The sequence below is a fragment of the Spermophilus citellus genome (assembly GCF_964194105.1).
Source record: "Spermophilus citellus genome assembly, chromosome: 2".
In the NCBI taxonomy this organism is placed as follows: Eukaryota; Metazoa; Chordata; class Mammalia; order Rodentia; family Sciuridae; genus Spermophilus; species Spermophilus citellus.
In genome coordinates this window covers 78,018,782-78,039,394 of record NC_138183.1, presented here as the reverse complement: position 1 = coordinate 78,039,394, position 20,613 = coordinate 78,018,782, and the positions used below count along the sequence as shown (strand labels likewise).

Here is a 20,613-nt window from a genome sequence, read left to right as displayed (position 1 = left end):
GACAAGTCCTCTACCACTGAACTGCATTGTCAGGCCATCATGTATATTTTTAAATCCAGCCATGTGGATGAATTAGGGAAAGATTTGGGGACATATACATGGGTAAGCATCTTCTACGTAAGTCAGTCTACAAAATATAACTAAAGGTGGTAAAAAGCAGCTGAGAAATCAAGCATAAAAAGAATCATAACAAGCAGGAGTTAAGAGACACTAAATACATGTGGATCAAGAATTGCAAGAAGGCTAGGTGGCACATGCCTATAATCTAAGTAACTCAGGAGGCTGAGGCAAGGAATCACAAATTCAAAGCCAGCCTAGGTAATGCAGTGAGAGACTTGTCTCAAAATAAAAACACAAGGGCTGGGGATGTGGCTCAAGCCGTAGCGCGCTCGCCTGGCATGCGTGCGGACCGGGTTCGATCCTCAGCACCACATACAAACAAAGATGTTGTGTCTGCCAAGAACTAAAAAAAATAAATATTAAAAATTCTCTCTCTCTCTCTCTCTCTCTCTTTTAAAAAAAAATAAAAATAAAAACACAAAACAACAACAACAACAACAAAACACATAAAAAAAAACAATGGCTAGGGATATAGTTTGATGGTAGAGCACCCCAGGTTAAATCCCTGCCCCCAAACTTGATCTACATGAAGGAGATACATGTCAAATATTCCTTATCCTAAATGCTTGGACTGGAAGTGTATGGGATGGTGGATTTTTTAAAGGTTTTGGGCAATTTGCATATACATAATGAGATATATTGGGTATGAGAGCCATGTCTGCACAAAAAATTCTTTTATGTTTCTTGTGCACTTTATATACATATCTTGAAGGTAATTATATAAGTTATTTTGATTTTATGCATCAAACAAAATTTCATGGTGTGGAGTTTTCCACTTGTGGTGGATTTGGGGGTTAGGGGGTTCAAACTGCAGTGCCCTATTCTCTTTCCTAGATGCCACACCTGCATGGCTCTGCAAGATCTGAAAGCAGGGTCTTGGTTAAATGCTAACAAGTGTCAGGTACAGCAGCTCTGTTCCACTTTAGAAAGACCAATGCTGAGACAGTTTACAAAACCACAATCAGAGAAAGAACCAAGAGCAAAGGTGCCTGAAAATCAGAATCGCCAGCACAGTGTGGGGCACTCCAAAGGTCAGCACTTCCTTAGTCACCAAGAGGTTAGGCACTTCTATTGACTTCCTCATTACCTTAGTTATCCATGAGCTATACATGGATAAATAATGATTTTATAAAGAACGTCTTTGAGAAAAAAAGACCAAGTAATTTGTCCAAAGTTCCCAACGGATAATTAGCTGAAGAGTGAAAGAAACTTATGTAGACTGGACCGGCAACCTGAACTTTTAATCCTTTTTGCTGCTTGCCTAGAAAAGAGGACATGTTCACCTCGTAGGACTTCTGTTCTTCTCCATCCAGACTGTATGCTGCAGTCTTAGAAAAGCACTTTTTTGGGGGGCACACACCTGTAATCCCAACAGCTCGGGAGGCTGAAGCAGAAGGATGACAAGTTCAAAGCCAGCTTCAGCAACTTAGTGAGGCCCTGAGCAACTTAGTGAGAGCCCATCTCAAAATAAAAATATAACAGGCTGGGGATGTGGCTCAGTGGTTAAGCACACTTTGATTCAATCCCTGGTATTAAAAGAGAAGGAAAAAAAAAAGCACCGCACCTTTTATATAGGTACAGTTCAAGTTAAATAAATACAAGTCATTCCTTGGTATCTGCAAAAGATTGGTTCTAAGTTTTCTTATATACTTTTATATATACTTTCAAATTAGCTGGACTTAGACACAAAAGAACTGCAGCTAAGGTTAAGTCAGTGACAAGGCACTGAGATAGGTCAGGTTTTTTAGTTGCTCTGCTACTAACTCATAATGTAAATGTGGACCAATCATTTTTGCTCAATAAAACCAATGCTTATTCATGTCTAAAGTTACATTCAATCTTTGACTATAACAATAGAGCCAAGCATTTTCAATGAATTAGAAACAGAATGACAATATTTACAATGACTTGTGTTGAGTACCACCAGCTAATCTCATCTGCTATTCCCATATATTACTTGTACATACATATTTATGGTTCTTCCTTCATATTTCAAAGTGAACATGAAATAAATAGATAATGAGAGACATGCAAATGTCACATACTATTTTCTTGTCATAGGACTCTCCGCTGCTATAGGTTGTGGCTAGTGTAGATGAACATTCTTCCAGGTACCAAGGTTTCTTTCCACTCTCTGCTGTGCTGCTGATGGAGATGGTATAGATGCTATTGGTGTAGCCATCACAGGAACAGTGGTCTTTGCTCCTTCCACCATTGCCAGATGCCCAGACAAACACAGAGCCAAGGCCTCTCCGCCCCTGTTGACAAAGAGAAAGAGCTAAATGATGGTGTGAAAAGATGAGAACCACAGCTCTAGATGGAGAGAAGATCAGAAAAAAATAAAAACAGGGCAAAATCAGATGTGTGCAGGATGACAATAATATTCACTGTATTTAAACAGCATTCAGAGGGGGTAAGAGGAGTTATGTCAATGAACTGAAACAGTCATGCAAGTATCCAAAGCACCAGTGAATATACTAATAATGGCTACAATTTATGGACTGAGAAAAATTCTAAATGATTTTCCTGAATTGGATTGAATTCTTTCAACAACCCAAAAAGATTTGGGCAATTTTTGTTCCCATTGTACAAATGAGGACTTGGGGTACAGAAGTCAAATGGTGTTTCTAAGGTTACCTATATAGTAGGGCCAAAATTTGAATCCAGATAGCCAGACTCCAGAATTGGAATGTTATTAGTTGTAACCCTCTTAGTCATATAATATTGCTTTAAATCTTCATATCCACTATGAAGTAGGTGTGATTGTGCATAATTTTTTTATATTTGAGGAGCACAAGTTCTAGAGAGGTTATGCATTTATGCTGAATCCTATTGTCAGTGAGCAGAAGAACTATGTACCAACTATGCAATTCTTTCTAGAGCTGACCTCCCCCATGCACGGTGTGTATGTTGATTACTGAGGCATGCTAATGAGATTTCAAGGATTTCAAGATTACATATATTTTTGGAATCCCTGAGTTATTCTTAAGTAACCATCTTTATTGCAAAACTTCTAAGAACCTTTAATGTGTGAATGCTCATTTCAAAATTCTGAGAACGGTGTAAACTCTAATGTAATTTCCAAATGTATTTGGCCACAGATAACTTCTTCAACCAGATATGTTAACTTTTTTCCCTTACAATGCTAGGAGACAGAGACACGTTCTGAATGCCGAAATTTGGTCACTTAAAATAAGATAATTAAAAGATTCTCTTAAGCCCCTAAGTAATTAAAGAATGGAAGTAAAGTAGAATGCAGATGCATGAAGTAAAGCAACTCTGGTTCTATAAGATGATGTTTTTAGAGAAAACTGAAATAAGTCAAAATAAGAAATATTTCTGGGAATAGCTATAGCTGAAATCCTAAGTAAGTTTTATCATTTTAAAACCAGAAGGCATATTGGAGGACATCTAAGCCAAATGTATCATTTTTGAGTCAGGAAGTAAGAACCAAAGTCACATTACTGTTGATGGCTGAGTCTCTTTCTTCCTTCAAGGCCTTGTATTTCTTGCTACAGGTGAAGGGAAAAGTATTTAAGATGTTGTCTTGGAACCTCTGGGAAAAGAGCCAAAGCAAAAGAGATGATAAAGAATCTGGAGTATCCAGATAAACTCTCTCTGACCTTGAATCCTCAAGAAATAGAATATTTATGACATGATTTGACTAACCAGAACACAGATTGTGTCCTTCAACTTGGAAAATGCAATATGATTACACAGGGATGGGGAGAGAGCCATAAAGAGAGGGGGGGAATCAACTGTGGCCGCTGTTGCTGCTGGACACTGGGCCTGGACCTGGTGCACCATCCCTCAGCTTCCTATCATGACATCCATGAGACTGAACAAAATGCAAAACTCGCCATGCCGTCATTAGCTAAGAATCTCAGTGAATGCTTTGTCAGTCGCAAGCAGAAATTATACCTCACCTTGGTGTGTGTACTGGGACAGAAACTCTTGTGACTGACTCACATATAGATCTCAGAGACAAAGAAGAAAAAAGCCAGAGAGAAAAGAATGTTCCAACCCATCACCAACAACTTCCCTCTCAATCAGGCAATGAGGGGCTACATTGCAGACCTAAAGGATGGTCACACTGGGCCTTACTTTGGCAAGTCAAGAGAGCCCATGCCATGGCACAAAAAACCCACCTCACTTAAACAACACAATGACATGATAGATTAGGAACCACAAGGCAATGGAAAAGAGTAGCGGATACAATCAAATCCACTGATCTGGGTAAAATTATGAATTGTGTGCCCGTGTATAAAATTCTATTAAAATATTTTTGAAAAGTAATTTGATTTAAGAAAACATTCAGAAAGTACTTTTGTGTTTATGATGTAGTTACAAATGTAGACTGCAAAAAGCAAAGTATGTTTTTAGTTTAGAAAAAAATGTGCGTGCGTGTGTGTATGCACGTTAGACAACATTAAGTCTACCATACAGTGACAGTGGACAAGAAGTTATCCTGGTTGGTAAGATTAGAAAATATTTTTATTTCCCTTTTTATATCAACCTTCCAAGACCATGAACTATTTTTTTTAAATTTTTTTAGTTGTTGATGGACATTTATTTTATTTATTTGTACGTGGTACTGAGAATCGAACCCAGTGCCTCACACATGCTAGGCAAGTGTGCTACCACTAAGCCACACTCCAGCCCCGACCATGAACTATTTTGAGAAATAAACTTTCCTCTCTTCAGGGAGTAATTTTTTAAACATTATGATTGAAAGGGGTTTTACTCATAGAAGGTCTACTGCAAACCAAAACAACAGAGGTCAAAATTTCTAGAAACCTGCACCAAGAACTGTACAAGTTTTATTCTGCTCTCTCCAAGTCTATATTATCATCGTTTTACAGATGCGCAAACTGCCTCTGAGAAAGGCTTGCTAATTCCAGAGCCAAACCTGAAATACCAGAGCCAAAGTCTGTGCCTTTAACCCTTACAACAGACTGGGGCAAAAAGAGGGCTAGTGGTTATTATTCTGTTTTTCAGCCCAATCTCCTGTGTCTTTATTGCAGCTTGGCATTAGGATCTAAATGCCGACCAGTTCCAAGTTCACTGCAGACTTAGTGGGAAAATTAGAATTAATAAAGGATATATGCCTTTTCCTTAGCACCACAAGACATTGATTCCAAACCAAAATTTCCCTGGAAATTCCAACTCTAGTGGGGCTCCCTCAGAAGTATAAAGACTGGTTTTTCTATTCTGGCAGCACCCACAAGTAAAATCACTATGGAGGAACAGTGACACTGTTAAAGAGTCCTACGGGGAACCAATGGATTGAGAGAGGTCTGGGGGACAAGGACAGTTGGTTGCTGATGCTCTGAAAATGTTCCTTCCAGAGGAGTCATCCTTGTATTAAAGGGACAATTCAAAGGATTCACTTTACAATGGAGCAGGAAAGCCCCCAAGGACAGAGTGTGTTCACTAAACATCTCCAAGTCTGAAGGGACATGAGGACATGAGAGTCCCCAGGGCTGAAGATAGAGGGACTACCAGGAATCGGTCAGGAACACACTATTCCATATTGACCCTGCAGGGAGGTGGGCAGCACATGAACTGAAGCCCCAATCCCCTCCTCCCATACCTATTTCTCTCCAGTGTACTCCATGGGCCCAATCCTGCCAGAAGCCAGTGAACTAGGAGTCCATAGACAGAGGTCATGGGCATCAGTGTCCTTCTGGCCCAGAGCTTGTGTAGAGAAGACCTGGGGGTTGAAGGGGAGAGATCTGGCACAGTCCTTTAAGAGTGCTACAGAATAAACTGTGTCCCCCCAAATTCATATGTGCATGCCCGAAGGCCCAATAAGACTGCATTTCTAGGAGGATCACTAGTGAGATACTCAAGGTTAAAGTGTGGGGCCGAAAATAATAGGCCAGGGGTCCTATTAAGAAGCAAAGAAGAGGGTGTGTAGGCACAGAGGAGAGGCTTCCATGAAGGTGCCTGTGTGGAAGAAATATGTATCTGAGAATTCATATCCAGAGAGGAGGCCTCATCAGAACTCAGCTGTCCTGATACATTGACCTTGCACTTCCAGACTCTAGAATTGTGAGACAATATATTTCTTTTGCTTTATCTGCTCAGTCTGTGATATTTTGTTAAGGCAGCCCAAGCTGACTGAAGAAGAAGAGAGAAGGAGATGAACAGTGCCCTGCCTCTCACAAAGGAGACAGAGTACAGATGCAGATATCATTCCATCCATGAGGCAAAATGACCTTTATGCCTGTGTGTATGATTTATGATCAAAGTCCCAGAAATACACAGACTGAATTTGTGGTCTGAAAATGCCTTAAAGACAGCTGCTAAAGATCTATGGGGTTAATTTGAAACAATTAGCAATTCACAGATTTATTTACTGCAGATGCACAGGGGTTTTTTATTAGGGTGAAATATTCAGAAACCAAAACATGTGGTAAAGAAAAAAATCTGGATATTGCCCTCCAATTCAGAGTAACTTAAAAATTAAATCATTATGTAGTATGCAGGTAGAAAGGAAGGTGGGCATAATATTATATAAAAAAAGAATTCCCAGATACATAATTCCTGTAGGAAATAATGATGTTTTCTAACATGGGAAATATTATGAGTGCAATTGGTTATTTAAATATGGCTCTGAATGAAAAAAAAAGCCCTTTGATTTAATTGAGTGCCAACTTAAAAGTTAATGAACTTAAGGCAAAAGATATTGTGAAATCCATGCAGGATCCATTCAACCAAACACTAAATAGTCTTTTTCATTGTGTATCTAAATGTGCATGTGTTTTTTCTTATGTGTGCCCTACAAAAATCAATTTATATTACCCCATAAGCATTATTTTTAAAGGATAGAGAGGAACTAGTTTTTCTTGTGGCTCAGAAGTTCAGAAAAGGCCACTTTATGCCGGATTACCAATTCAATCATACACCGAAAGCTAAGTTTTGTTTCGTTACATGGTGTGATAACTTTTTCAGCCAATGAAGTTATTTTATTTGATACTTTAATATGACTTTCTCCTCCCGTGTTGCTTAGCAAGGCTTCTTAAAGAATCTTAAATAAATGAGGGAGATCTCTTGCAATACAAAAAGGAGGAAGGAAATGATAATGTATGAATTCTATTATTACCCAATTAAGAGTAAAATATAGAGTAATGCCAGAAAGGTAAATATTATTATATGGATTTTTACAAATTAGGAAGCTGAGACACATTAATGGTCCCTGCATCATTTAACCAAAACATCATGGAGACAAGAGATAAGGACCCCATGTCTGACCAGAATCTATGTATGTGTGTATATCGACATGAAGAGACATGACAAAATAACCCTCAGAATGAGAAACTTCTTTCATTTATCTGTGATGTTCTCCAAGTAAAACCCAAATGCCTAATTAACTAAAGCCCCATGCTGATCCTCTCCCCAGTTTTTACACATTCCTGTCCTCTGTGGTTAAAAAACACAGACCTCTCTTGTCAGCTCCTGGGTGTGGCAGGGGTATTCCATTTTCCATGCTCCATGGACACTGGGCTTCCTGGGATAAGGAGGACAGATGTGGGAGACACAGGACACCTGCAACTAACAACTCAGTAGCTTAGATATGAGGAGAACTGGGTATCTTGTTAAACCTCCATTTTCACAACATATCTTCCTTCTTGAACAACATTCACTGAAGGAAATGGGCCTGATCTCGAAATACATGCAATGGCAAAAATAAATAACAAAACTAAACTAAAAAACCACCAAAAAAGAAAATGAGCAAAAATGAACAAAAACTTCTACAAACTGCTTTGGCATTCACAAAAGACGTTTGTCCCAGAATTCTCAAACAGTGCTTTCGTGAATTAATTTTCATAACTTTTTAAATCATTACCATTCATCGGATAAATGATTAACATGAACCATAAAGGTGACCTGAAAAATACCCAGAAAAGAAAGAAAGTCAGCAATTGAACACTCATCAGGAGCAGATGGCCTCACCACTCCCAGAACCTTGGAGAGGAAACTGGTCCATCTTGGTGAAGAAAGCATTCTTTGAAATGCGCATAGAGAATGAAGTTATGGTACAGACATAGTAAGACATCTTTGGGAGACAGCTTATGAAATTCTGAGATTTTTTTTTTCTTTAATCAGTTCATTTGAGGAAGATGAAGACCAAGGGCAAGCAAATCAATTGTATGAACCCAGAAGATAAAGTGGGCCACCCTTCCCCTTTCAATGGACTTGAACAAGACAGACATGAGATGTTTTTAAGGACCACAGAGACCTGGTCTGTGAGGTGTAGGAATCTGGAGCTGATGCGCTGCTTTGAACAGGAACAAGCCTACAACAAGATACTAAACTCCAGGCCCCTCATCCTCATCCAGAGCACAAGCATGAGGGACTCTTATTTTTTATGATGCACCCCACAGCTGGAAAGGTCTAACAGGAAGAGTATGCAGGTTTCACCTGATACTGCTTCTCAGGATAATTAAGGTAAACAGAGGGATTTAAAAACCAAACTGTCATTAATTATAGTTTATTTATTTGGTCATTCGAGTACAGCCAATGGTTCAATAATTCCTCTTGTTTCCAAACAAAAATCCCAGGAATGCTACCCAATGGGAAACAATAGCTCCCTAAAGGCCAACCAACAGCTCTCCACAGCTAGTCCAAGGGCCCATCACCTGCTGATGTCAGCACCTCTTTCAGCACCAGGTCCTCCCCTGCTACTGTCTCAGTCTTCCTGTACCTGCTTCAGTTTTCAAAGCTGCCCCCAGGGCCTTCAATTGGCCTCTGGGGAAGGACTGTCTAAACAGCTCCAGACTGACTTACCAAAAGCAATCCTTAGGGTGTCTCCATGATTCTCAGCCAATGCTCAGCCACAGTCTCTTGTCTTTTTTCAACTACCTACCTACCAAAGGATGGTGGATGAGAAAGATTGAAACTATGGATATATTTATTTTCTACTTCTGGGGGGGGGGGAGGGAAGAAATACACTAAAAGTGGAAGAACGCTTATGTGAATAGTGACCCATTTCTCTTCATTTCTGTCTCCTCATCTTTTTTCTCCTTCTCACACTCACCCATCATTTTAGTCTTAGTAATTGCTCTATATTCTGATATTCTGTGCTTACAATAGGTTGCTAGGCCAAGTATGTGAAGTGATGTTTTTATGTTCTTTTGACCTTTTAATAATACAATGAAAAATATTAGGTGGAGTTATTAACAACCATATTAATTTTATCATACACAAATGAAAACTCGTTTTATATGCTTCCTGAGCATACCAAATGCAGTTGGCTTCACTTTTAAAAATAGAGAGCCCAATGATGATTATGGAGTCAGTTGCTAGTGATGGTTGTGGGAAGTATTTCTAGTAAAATGACAAATTTGAAATTATTTTTTAAAAATCAAAATTTATTTTTTAACTAAAAATGAGAAACTGTTAAAATCCCATTTACAGTCTATGTTTAGAATCTTTTCACAAAAACTGTGAATGTTCTAGTCCATGAATGGACAACATATTGCACTAAATTCAGGGTGAATTTAACTGAATTTTCAAAAGTGACACTTAGAAATGTTGAGTCATGTGGTTGAAGACTAGCAAAAAGAATATTCAGTGCTACAAATGCAGAACTCTCCACCATCAAGCTCCTGTAAATAGCTAATTTTATGTTTATTGTGTTAAATAGAAAGAAAAAGATGGGTTGCAGCTAAGGGTGTACCTCAGCAGTAGAGTGTGTGCTTAACATTTACAGGGCCCTGGGTTTTAACCCCAAAACAAAACAAAACAAACAAACAAGCAAAAAAAAAAAAAAAAAAAGAGTTGTTTATCTACCACATCTGCTGACATATAAATTCAGGAAAGCATCAACTCACTAAAGGCTGAGTAGAATCAATCCTGTTTTCAGAGATGCCCTTTCTTTAGAAGGATTGACACTGAGGGCTTATATTCTTAGCAGTTTCTTACACTTTATCACAAAATCGCACAGCAGGGTGGCCCTTGCTCCTGACAGCACATTACAATAGCATGAACTTGTTTTACTTCATTTATTTTTACAGCATAACCAGAGGAAAATCAGTCTTTCATGCAAAAGGTAATAGAATGTCTATTAGGTAACAACAACTGGGTGTATTTACTCTTGCAAATACATATACTTTTGAGGAAAGAATTTTATTTCTATAACCTTCTGATATTCTGTACATGCACTTGATCTTGCCTTATCCAATGCTGATTTCCCTGACTAGTAGCAATACTGGGTGTCCCTAAAAATACTCAGTAATATAACAAGGAAAACACAGCTTAACAAAAGCAGATTGGAGAAAATATTTAAAAAACAAAACATCCACCCATCCTACCTTATCTCTTCTGCCAAACCCAAAGTTTCCAAATAATTGTCTGCTTTTAAGTTCTACCTATGGTCAATTCCTACAGGCCAATTCTGTTTTATCTCAAACCTCATCTTCCTCATTTGACTCACAGAAGTCTCAGCGATTATTACAGTTTGGATCCTAAATGTTCCCCAAAAGCTTATACATTGACGGCTTGGCCCTAATTCAGTAGTGTCAAGGTGGGGTCTTTTGGAAGGTGATTGGATCATGAAGGCTGTGACCTCATGAATGGATGATTTGGGGAAGGGGCTTTGTTATAAAAACAAGCTATCTTTGCTTCCTGGCTGCCTTGAGGTAAGCAGCTTTACTCCAGCACACACTCTTGGTGGTCATGATTTTCTGTGTGACCACAGGCCTAGACATAATGAAGCCAAGCAACCATGAACTGAAAACTCTGAAACTATAACCAAATTATTCCTCCTTTTAAATTCTTTTTCTCAGGTATTTTGTTACAGCAATGAAAGCTGACTAATACAGCAAGACTCAAGTAATCTCAAAAGCCCAGAAGAATGAATTTTGAACATTTTTTTACCATAAAAAAAATGTTTAAAATGATAGATACACTTAATCTGATTTAAACATTACATGATGTCTACATGTATGAAAACATCAGATGGTGCCCCATTGGTATGTACATTTTATGGTTTTATGTATTTAAAAGAAAAAAATTAATTTAAATTAAAAAAGACAGAGGATATTATATACTTCTGTTCACACATAGAGGCAACAGCCCTTTACGCTTTGAGTACTGTGCAAGCTGTTTTCCCATGGTATGGAGACTATTAACAGTGGTTAGATGGAGAAACATGCAGAGGAGGGTTCTCAAGTACTCATTCCAAGCAGCTAAAAATGTACATGTGCATGTCATATGCTCTCTGAAATAATCACATTCCAATAATTTGTAGCACCAACACAGCTGTTCTTGGTATATCTGCCATACCAGAATTCCCATTTTTTGGAGAAGAAAAGTGATTCTCATACCTGCCAAAAGTCTCTTCATATTGGATTATTGCAGACAAAAAGAAAAACCAGACTTTCAGGAGAGCCAGGGTTATGAAATTGGAAGGACATTTTGTTTGTTTGTTTTTGGCGACACTGAAGATTGAACCCAGGGGTGCTCTAACATTGTGAGCTACATACCCCGTCCTTTAAATTCTTTTTATTTTGAGATAGGGTCTTGCTAAATTGCCAACATTGGCCTTGAACTTACAATCCTTCTGCCTTACTCTCCTGGGTGGCTGGGATTGTAGGCGTGTGCCACTGTGCTCAGCGATGACATTTCCAAAATTAAGTACCAGTTCTGAAACTTCTTAAAAATATACCATTACCTTTAAATTTATATTGAGGGAGTAAAACTTGAAAAATTCCTTTCATAGAGAATAAAAACATTTATTATCATCAAGAGTATGAAAAGAATTTACTGCAAATGTTTGGAAAAACACTTGGACATGAGGATAGCAGAATATTCCAGCAATAATGCAAAGTTTATACTCTCCTCTAAGTTAGCTTTAAATGAGAGAGTTCTCACTATGAGCTGATTCCAACTGCCAACTCAACTCTAAAAGAGTAACAATCTTTCCCTATCTATAGCCCACAGTGGGGCTTGAATGATGTCATAGGATTCTAGCACATGAAGCAATGACCTTGATCTTATGGATTATCTTATATTATTGTCAAATCAAGAAAATCATATATATACACACACATAAATATTTCTACCCATAAATATTTAGTCTTAGACCAAAATAATTTATACTTTAAAAACATTAACAATCAGCATTAGGCTCATATTTTTTTTAAATGTCTCTGTGGTGAATAATCTGTAGTCCTTAAAGATGCATCAGATCTTGCCCTTCCTCTAAGGAGACCAGCAGCCAGGCTGAGAACTTCATATGTGAGATTTTATTCAGTCTTCATAATGGCTCCATAAAGAAGGAACCATCACAGTCTTTTCTCAGGGACATGGAAGTTATAACAACTTAGTAACTTGATTTATTAAATACAAGAGAGTGACCAAACTGAGCAAGGTAAGTACTCTGCACACCATTCCAGGCCTCCTCCAAATGTGAAGAGAAAAAAAAAAAATACAGTCAAAGTGCAGGATACACTAATCAGCTGCTTGGATTGTAAGTTCCCTGGAAATTCAGAGAAGCCAGCTCTTTGTTGCAGTGGTCATCTTCATGACCACAAATCAGTTGAATGTTTTCAAATGGGCCTGCATGACCTATTGGACAGGAGGTAATATCACACAGTGGCAAAAAATGCAGGCTTTGGAGGGAGGCAGACATGAGTCTGAACCAGTCATGTTTCTTAATGGCCTCGTTATCCACTTTGCCAAGACTCAGTCTATACATCCATAAACTGGTGTTCCTGTGAGCTCATTTTAATGCCTAACTAGCTTGCCATGAGAGTTCTGATGTCTACAGCTCTGAATATTAGGTTTGACTGTACTCATCATCAAACACATGATGAAGAATGTGGGTACAGGCCAAGTGGACTAAAAACTTTGTTATGGAAATGATAGACATCATTGGCTATTATCAGCTCTGTTCAATTTACTCATGTTAATGACACATGGCCTTTCTTTTCTAATGACTGCTGGTATGTAGAAGGAAACTAATCTCTCCGTTCTCCCTAAAGCTTTCTGAAATCTATATGTATGAACACAAAAACTCCAGATTGGCATAGACTTTAACTTGACCTAATCCAATCTCTATGTACTTTTATCTTTGCTTAACAGAAATGTCCAGCATCTAGTAAACAATGTCTAGGGCCCTCGCTTACCATACACCCCCCATCACCTCCAATAGTTAATCTATCAGTCACAGTAAACAGAGCAAAATAAACATACAGAAAAGAAATTATTAATATCTGGTTAATGCATGAATAGAATAGTTTAACAGAGGGATTTAGAATGGGATTTGCAAAAGTTAATTTAACAACTTTCAGTTATTAATGAATCTCTACACTCAAAATAAAAACAAAGTGGCAATAAATATTTGGATTTTGTACCATACAAGATTAGAATACAGTTCAGCACTCCCCATAAAAATGCATCATAATTCACACTAATATAGTAATCTAAAAATCGTACTCTTTGGTGTCAGATAACTTTGAGGGGATTATGGAACATGAAACTGCATATGTATTCATTAAAGGCACACATCTGTTTCCAAAATGGATGACACTGCATTGGATATACTTGGCAAGTCACTTCTTAGTTTTGCTAAAGTTCTAAGTACATAGAGTTCCATCAGGGTATATCAAATCCGGAGGGAAGACTTTTAAAATAAATATCAGTTCAAATAAATTCTCATTAAGAGGAACTGATTTTAAATAAGCTTCCTCCACTATCTTTGCCTACCCATACATCACTCCAAAGTTTTACAACATTCACCAACTAATTTAATAGCAATCTGTCATTTATTAAAATGCAAACTGGTACCAATCCTGCTACAGCTGTGTGCATATCAGATAAAAACATAATCCCTCCCAGGTGGAATCAGTTAATTTTATTATGATTATTATTATTGCTTTTACTGTAAAAGCTCATTATACTCTTCTCTCCTCTTCTAGTAAACATATGCCTTTAATTTAAGGGTGGAAAAATGTGTGTGTTTGTGTGTGTGTGTGTGTGATAGACAATGTGTGACTGTAGAACAACCTTATGCTTTCGGCAAGTATGCCAAATACTCAATCAATTCCAAACTCTGTTGAATCAAAAAGGTAACTGATGTCAGGTAGAGAAAATAGTAATCAGGGCCCTAAGAGACTCAACAGTTAGACATATCCAATAGATGTCCATTAACTATAGTGCTTTCCATATGGATCATTGAATATGATAGTGTAAGTAGGGAGATCAAGGACCAATGATTCAGGTTTCATTGAATCTTCTTGCCTATCCTTAACATTTGGCTCTGTTCTGCTGTGCATCCCTTGATGCTTTAACTGACATTTCCAAATTAAAAAAAAAAAAAAATCACAAAGAAAAATGATGTGGACTTGAAAGTGTACTTGTAGATAAACTGACAAGAAAACAAAACAAAAAAAAACAACTCTATAAGCTGTGCTCCTAGAATAGCTATAATGAACCATGTGATTTCTCCAAAAAAGAAGAAGAAGGAGGAAGAGGATGATGATGATGATGATAATGAAGACAAATGCCCAACAAGTGCTTGTTATATAGTGGATATTTAAGAAATATTTCTTGGGTAAAATAAAAAGGGAATTACTTGTAACAAACATATAGGGTTCTCTGATTATAAAGATTCAATTTCAAGTTTTTTACTCTTTTCCTACAGATCATTATTCAACACACTTGTCAGAAAATTGTGAAATGCTGTCAAAGTGTTAGACACATGCTGAAGCATATCAATTACACTGTCTTATTAAAGTTTAATAATCCAAATGGGACAAGAAAGATGATTCCAAGGCAACTAGACTGTACTATGATAAGCTGTGTATTTTGTGTGCTGTTTGTTCTGCTCTCTCTTACCAGACTTAACTGAAAGGACAGTGGGCGTTTACATATCATTTGGAACACTTATTCATCATTGCATGGTGAGCTCCCCAAAGACAAAGGCCCAATGTTATTCATCTTCCCCTGCCATCTATAAAAGAGCCTGGAATACTGGAACCACCCAGTGAATGTCTCCTGAACACCATCAGGGACAGATGAATAAATGAGTCTATCAAAGACAACTTTAGGTTCTTAGCTTCTTATTCTGACACCAAATCTGGAGTCATCTATATCTGAAACACCGTCAACTGACTGACTTACTTGCTTAATAAAATCACTTTTCTATTAGGACTGACTGGGAAAGACTAAGTCAGGAATGTCCCCTGAGGGGCCCTTTGTCAAGGGGCAGGTCCAAGCCTCACAATGGCAAATGGAACCAGCAAATGGAACCACGTCAATGTGGATGAGAGGAACTTTTAAACTGTCCTTTCTAAGATGACATGTAAAATTTTTATTCTGAGACCACTAGCAAAATTTTAAGAGACCCCGTGTACCCTCCTAAAAAGTCTAGAATATTCCTTGTCAGTCATGGAAAGCAGTGATAAATTTTAAAAGAAAGAAAAAGGACTAGCTTTGAATACAGAAATAATTCTTTGACCGCCACTTCCATGAAGAATTGAAAGCTGATGCTTAATTGAGAAAGTTTTAGAAGTATGCTACTGCAGAAGTCTGCGTGAAAGACATCTGTTCTAATTGTGAGAACAAGAGGGCAGATTCCATGGACTTTCAGGAAACAGTACAGACAAGACTTATAGATGACTGGGATAAGGAAAGGGAAGAAAATCACAAGTTTTAGGAAAAGGCACAGGGTGAATAGTGGTGCCACCAACAAGTAAGGAAACACATAAATACCGGTTAAAATTGACTTACCAAATGTCTTCTTTGATATAATGAGAGCAACTGTGAACAGAGCAGGGAGGAAGAGTAGGAAGAAAAGAGTAACATTAAACAGAGACATGAGATGGGAGGGAAAGGGAGAGAAAAGGGAAATTGCATGGAAATGAAGGGAGACCCTCATTGCTATACAAAATTACATATAAGAGGTTGTGAGTGGAATGGGAAAATAAACAAGGAGAGAAATGAATTACAGTAGATGGGGTAGAGAGAGAAGATGGGAGGGGAGGGGAGGGGGGATAGTAGGGGATAGGAAAGGTAGCAGAATACAACAATTACTAATAGGGCATTATGTAAAATTGTGGATGTGTAACCGAAGTGATTCTGCAATCTGCATTTGGGGTAAAATTGGGGGTTCATAACCCACTTCAATCTAATGTATGAAATATGATATGTCAAGAGCTTTGTAATGTTGTGAACAACCAATAAAAAATAAATAAATAAATATTGAAAATTCAAAGAAAAAAATTAACTTCACCATTAACATTATTATTCTGATGTTCTGTCTCTAAAGGTCTAACAAGTGTAGCTGAATTGGCATAGCATAGTTCCATAGAATCGAAAATAAAATTAAATTTAAAAGCAAGTCAGAAAAGTCATGAAAAGAAAAGCTTCTATGTGGTTCAACTTAAGAACCTTGATTAAATAAAGTTAAACACATCTTCTTATTGGAGGACTCTGAGCTTTTAATATGCTTTTACCTCACCAAAGAAATGATATATAAGTGGTGTTTCCCAATCCATGCTGTTTAGCATTTTATTAAGTTAGGGGTTTCTGTAATGCACCCTAGATAATATTCTCTTGGATACTGTTTCCTACTACATAGGCTACTCATTAATATATACTCAAGATACTATAATTATCTTTCATAAGAATCACTCACCAATATGAAATTGATTAAAGCGAGATATTTAGAACAGCCAAGACTTTTATGGTATTTTATATGAGTAATCATGCTTTCATTTTTATTACTCTTGCCCATGTGTGGCAGTGATTATGACATTGTTTCAGGAATTATGCTGAATATTTTAAAGGTATCAATCATATGGCCTTCACAACACCCCTTTAAGGTAATTATTGGCAGCTAGTTCCATTTTATAGAGGAGAAAACTGATCCTCAAAAGTTAATTAGCTTGAACATGTAAAAAAGCATTATAACCCACATTTCCAAATTGGAGCATCTGAACAAGAGTCTGGACACTTTAACTGCTATGGTATACCATGTGTGTTGATAACTCAGTTCCAGAATTTTAAGTAAAAAGCAATGCAAATATGATTCTCAAATAAATTAACTCAAGACATAGCAAACTGGCATGGAGGTCATCCACACATTCCTTCAATCATTCATTCTTTCTTCAATGAACACCTGTTGAGTATCCAATACTGTTCAGGGTATTTGGGATACAGAAAAACACACAGTGAGACTCTGGCTTTTATGAAGATAAGCAAAAAGGTGAGCATAAAAAGGGATAATAACTGCAAAGAAGAGGTTCTGAAAGTTTAGAATGTGTGTATTATATTGAACCAGAGAACCAGGTGGGCCTCTGTTAGGACAAGTGAAAGGCAAAATCCATGGGTTTGCACAAGGAGGTCATCGTGACCTTGATAAGAGAAAGAGCAACTTCAGCAGATTTCTGGGGCGGAGATCTTATGCCATGATTTCAAGAAATAATAATTTAAAAAAAGAGCTGGTTGGAGGTAAATATGGACATTGGCTTCATGGAATTTCATTCTAAAGGGAAGAGAAACAAGACAGTCATAGGAAGGAGATATAAGACAACAGGAGAATTCTCTGCTCATTCTTTTAAGGTGGGAGAATTAACAGTATTAATGTATATTGATGTTAATAATAGAGTTGAAAGGGAAATTCTGATGATAAAAGAAAAAATAATGGGTTGATATAAGACTTTGATGGGATAAGGTGGGATGGTCCGGGGCAGAGAACTAACGGAGGAGGCAGCTTTAGGTAGGATGTGAGCAATTGATTCATTCACCATAGCAACAGTAAGGTAGGAGGTCACATGTTTCCAATAAAATGAAAATGACAACATGTAACAGAGTTTCTTAGATTTCTTTGAGGCCCATGGTCTGATATGTCTAGCTGTGCTGGATTTCTGTTTCCTTATCTGTAAAAATTGGGGAGAACAGTAACTGTCTTATAATATTATTGAGACAATGAAAAGTTAATTGTCTATTTTAGAGCTTAGAAGAGTGATTCTAGTATAACAACAGACTGGTCAAAATGTTAAATGTTCTTCGTGTTGCGGTTATTATTATTATTGTTATTATTACATTAATTGTGTCTGGCCCAAATTATATGCTTCTAATACTTGCATTTAATTTTATAGCTCCTTAGCATCAAATAAAATGTAGTTCTTGGGAGAAAGAGCAAGTTGTCAACTGTGATATGGTTTGTTTAACACAGTTTCTCTAATGCAATTTTGGCACATTAATTCTAGAGGGGCTATAAATCGAATCAATTCTGATTTTGTTAAAGTCTTTGAAAGCAGTGTTACATTCTAGGAGCCAAATGCTTATCTTAGAGTAAACAAATAGGGAGCATTTTAAAATTCAATATTTGCTACATTTTTTGATTAGCAAACAGAAGGAATGGATGCAATCAATACTTGGGCTCCCTGAGCAAAATATATTTATTACCTCTTGATACTTGGGTTTATCTCTATTGCTGCCTGATCTCCTTGGTGATCTTGGCACTGCTGTTACCCAGCTCAAGTCTGTCCTATGGCCTTTCAATCTTTCACTCTTGCTTCCCCACCCTTTACGCCACATAAACTTTGCTATCCACAGAGCAGCGATCTTTTAAAACTGTGTATCGGATCAGGGCACTATGGCTCAAAACTAAAACCTCCAGCACATTTCTGAAACAAAACAAAATGCAACCCCTCTCCATGGTTTAGAAAACTCTGCTGAGCTGGCCCTTACCCACACCTCCAACCCATCTCTCACCACTCTTTTGGTGCTCCCTATAGATTGCTCCCTATGTCCAAATCAGCATTCTGTTCCAGGAATACACTGAAATCTCTCTCTAATCAGGGTTCTTTGTTCTTTCTGCTCCTTCTGTGTAGAACATTCATCTCCTAGTTCTTCACACGACTGCCTTATTATAATTTATGTCTCAATTATCACCTCTTCAAAGAGGACATTCTGACACTCCATAAAAGCAGTTCTGCCTTCCCCCAGCCCCTAGTTTTATTTCATTCATCCCACCTATCCTCAGCTGATGGAGTCTTGATTGTTTGTTTTCTGTCTTGTTGCTAGAATGGAGGGATTTTAATATATTACATGTAAAATTTAGATGTTTTTTCTTCATCCTTTTATTTACATTGAATAGAAAGTTGGAGCTCACTAAATTTAATAGGAGGGATAAGTAATTTCCAGTTCCTGTATTTTTACAGATGATTTACTTAAACTTTGATAGGACAGAGTGACTTTGGACTGTTTCGTAGGTTTTCAGTTAGCTAACTGAAGGAATTATTGTATCAACAATTTATTCCTTCAGGCCTTAAATCACACAGCCAACACACTACTTATTTATTTTTCTTTTACACTCCATAATCTAACTTTGTATAAAGTTTTTTATCCAACTATTTCCTGGGTATTATATATTATATACAAACATAAATTAGAATGATTGCAAAGATCATAAAATTTACAGTCTCACTTAATGCCTGATAACAGAGAAAATAGTAAAAGTTTTCATTTTCCTGGAAAAGACTATCTAATATACTGCTTAAAATATTAAATTACATATTCATAGATATTCAGAGAAACATCCTTTGGGAAAATATAAACTGAATTCAAGACTACTCACATAGATAACTGAAATGAGTTATATATCCAGAGGTGATCATGATGAAATTGAAGATGCTTTTTTAAGGGCAAGTAAAATCGAAGGCAAGTATAGACAGAGGAAGAAAAAGTAAATGACACCACAGAACTCAGAAAGTCTGTGATAATGCATACCTTATTCTTTCTGATCTACCTTTTGGGTAACTAAGGGATTCATCTAGAACTCTGTAAGGAGAGAAGAATGGGGGACTGAGGACAAGCATAGGAGTTTTTTGGAAAGAAATGATTTTTCTTTTAAAAAAAGAAATGCTTTTATTGAACATAGTGAGTGCTATTATTGCCCTCATTTTGATGAGAAAATGGAAGCTGAGAAGTACCTTGATCTATATAAGGTCAGAGAGAAGTGTATGACAGGTTTTGGATATGACTTTAGCCTAACTTATATGAGAATGCTAATGAGTTGACATTATTTCAATGGGTTAACCCTGATTTTTGTCATTTACATATTTTGATACGAAATGCTAGAAGTCAGAAAATAATCCTATTAAAGTCATTTCTTTTTTTGTCACTTCTTCAACTCTAAAAGTTAATGGTTCATTTTAAAACTAAATGTCTTTTTGTTGAGAATTAAACTTTGAAAGTTCCTCAACGGAATATCAAATAAATTATCGTATCTCTCCCTCTGACTCCCTGCTCCTTTTTCTCTCCCTTTGTGGGGGAACTGCTGGGAATTGAGCCTGGGGCCTTGTGCATTCTAACACTGAACTATGCCCTCAGCACCAAAGTTCTGGTAACTCTATATTCCCCAAATTTTGATATAAATAAAACAAATGAGCTCTATCCTTATAGGTTGCTCTAGAAGGATGCCCCTGGGATACCATTATGTGAAAACAGCAGCATGCAGATGTATAAAATGAT

The 20,613-nt window shown here is 37.2% G+C and overlaps 1 protein-coding gene across 4 annotated transcripts in view; it reads right to left on the bottom strand.

Moving 5' to 3' along the window:
* Window positions 1-20,613, bottom strand: part of PCSK5 (proprotein convertase subtilisin/kexin type 5) — a 450,277-nt gene that overhangs the window by 250,552 nt on the left and 179,112 nt on the right. For all 4 annotated transcript variants that reach the window (XM_081278894.1, XM_081278895.1, XM_081278896.1 and 1 more), the window contains exon 8: window positions 2,166-2,378. In XM_081278894.1, coding sequence (XP_081135020.1) covers window positions 2,166-2,378 — 213 coding nt within the window. The remainder of the gene's footprint in view (window positions 1-2,165; window positions 2,379-20,613) is intronic.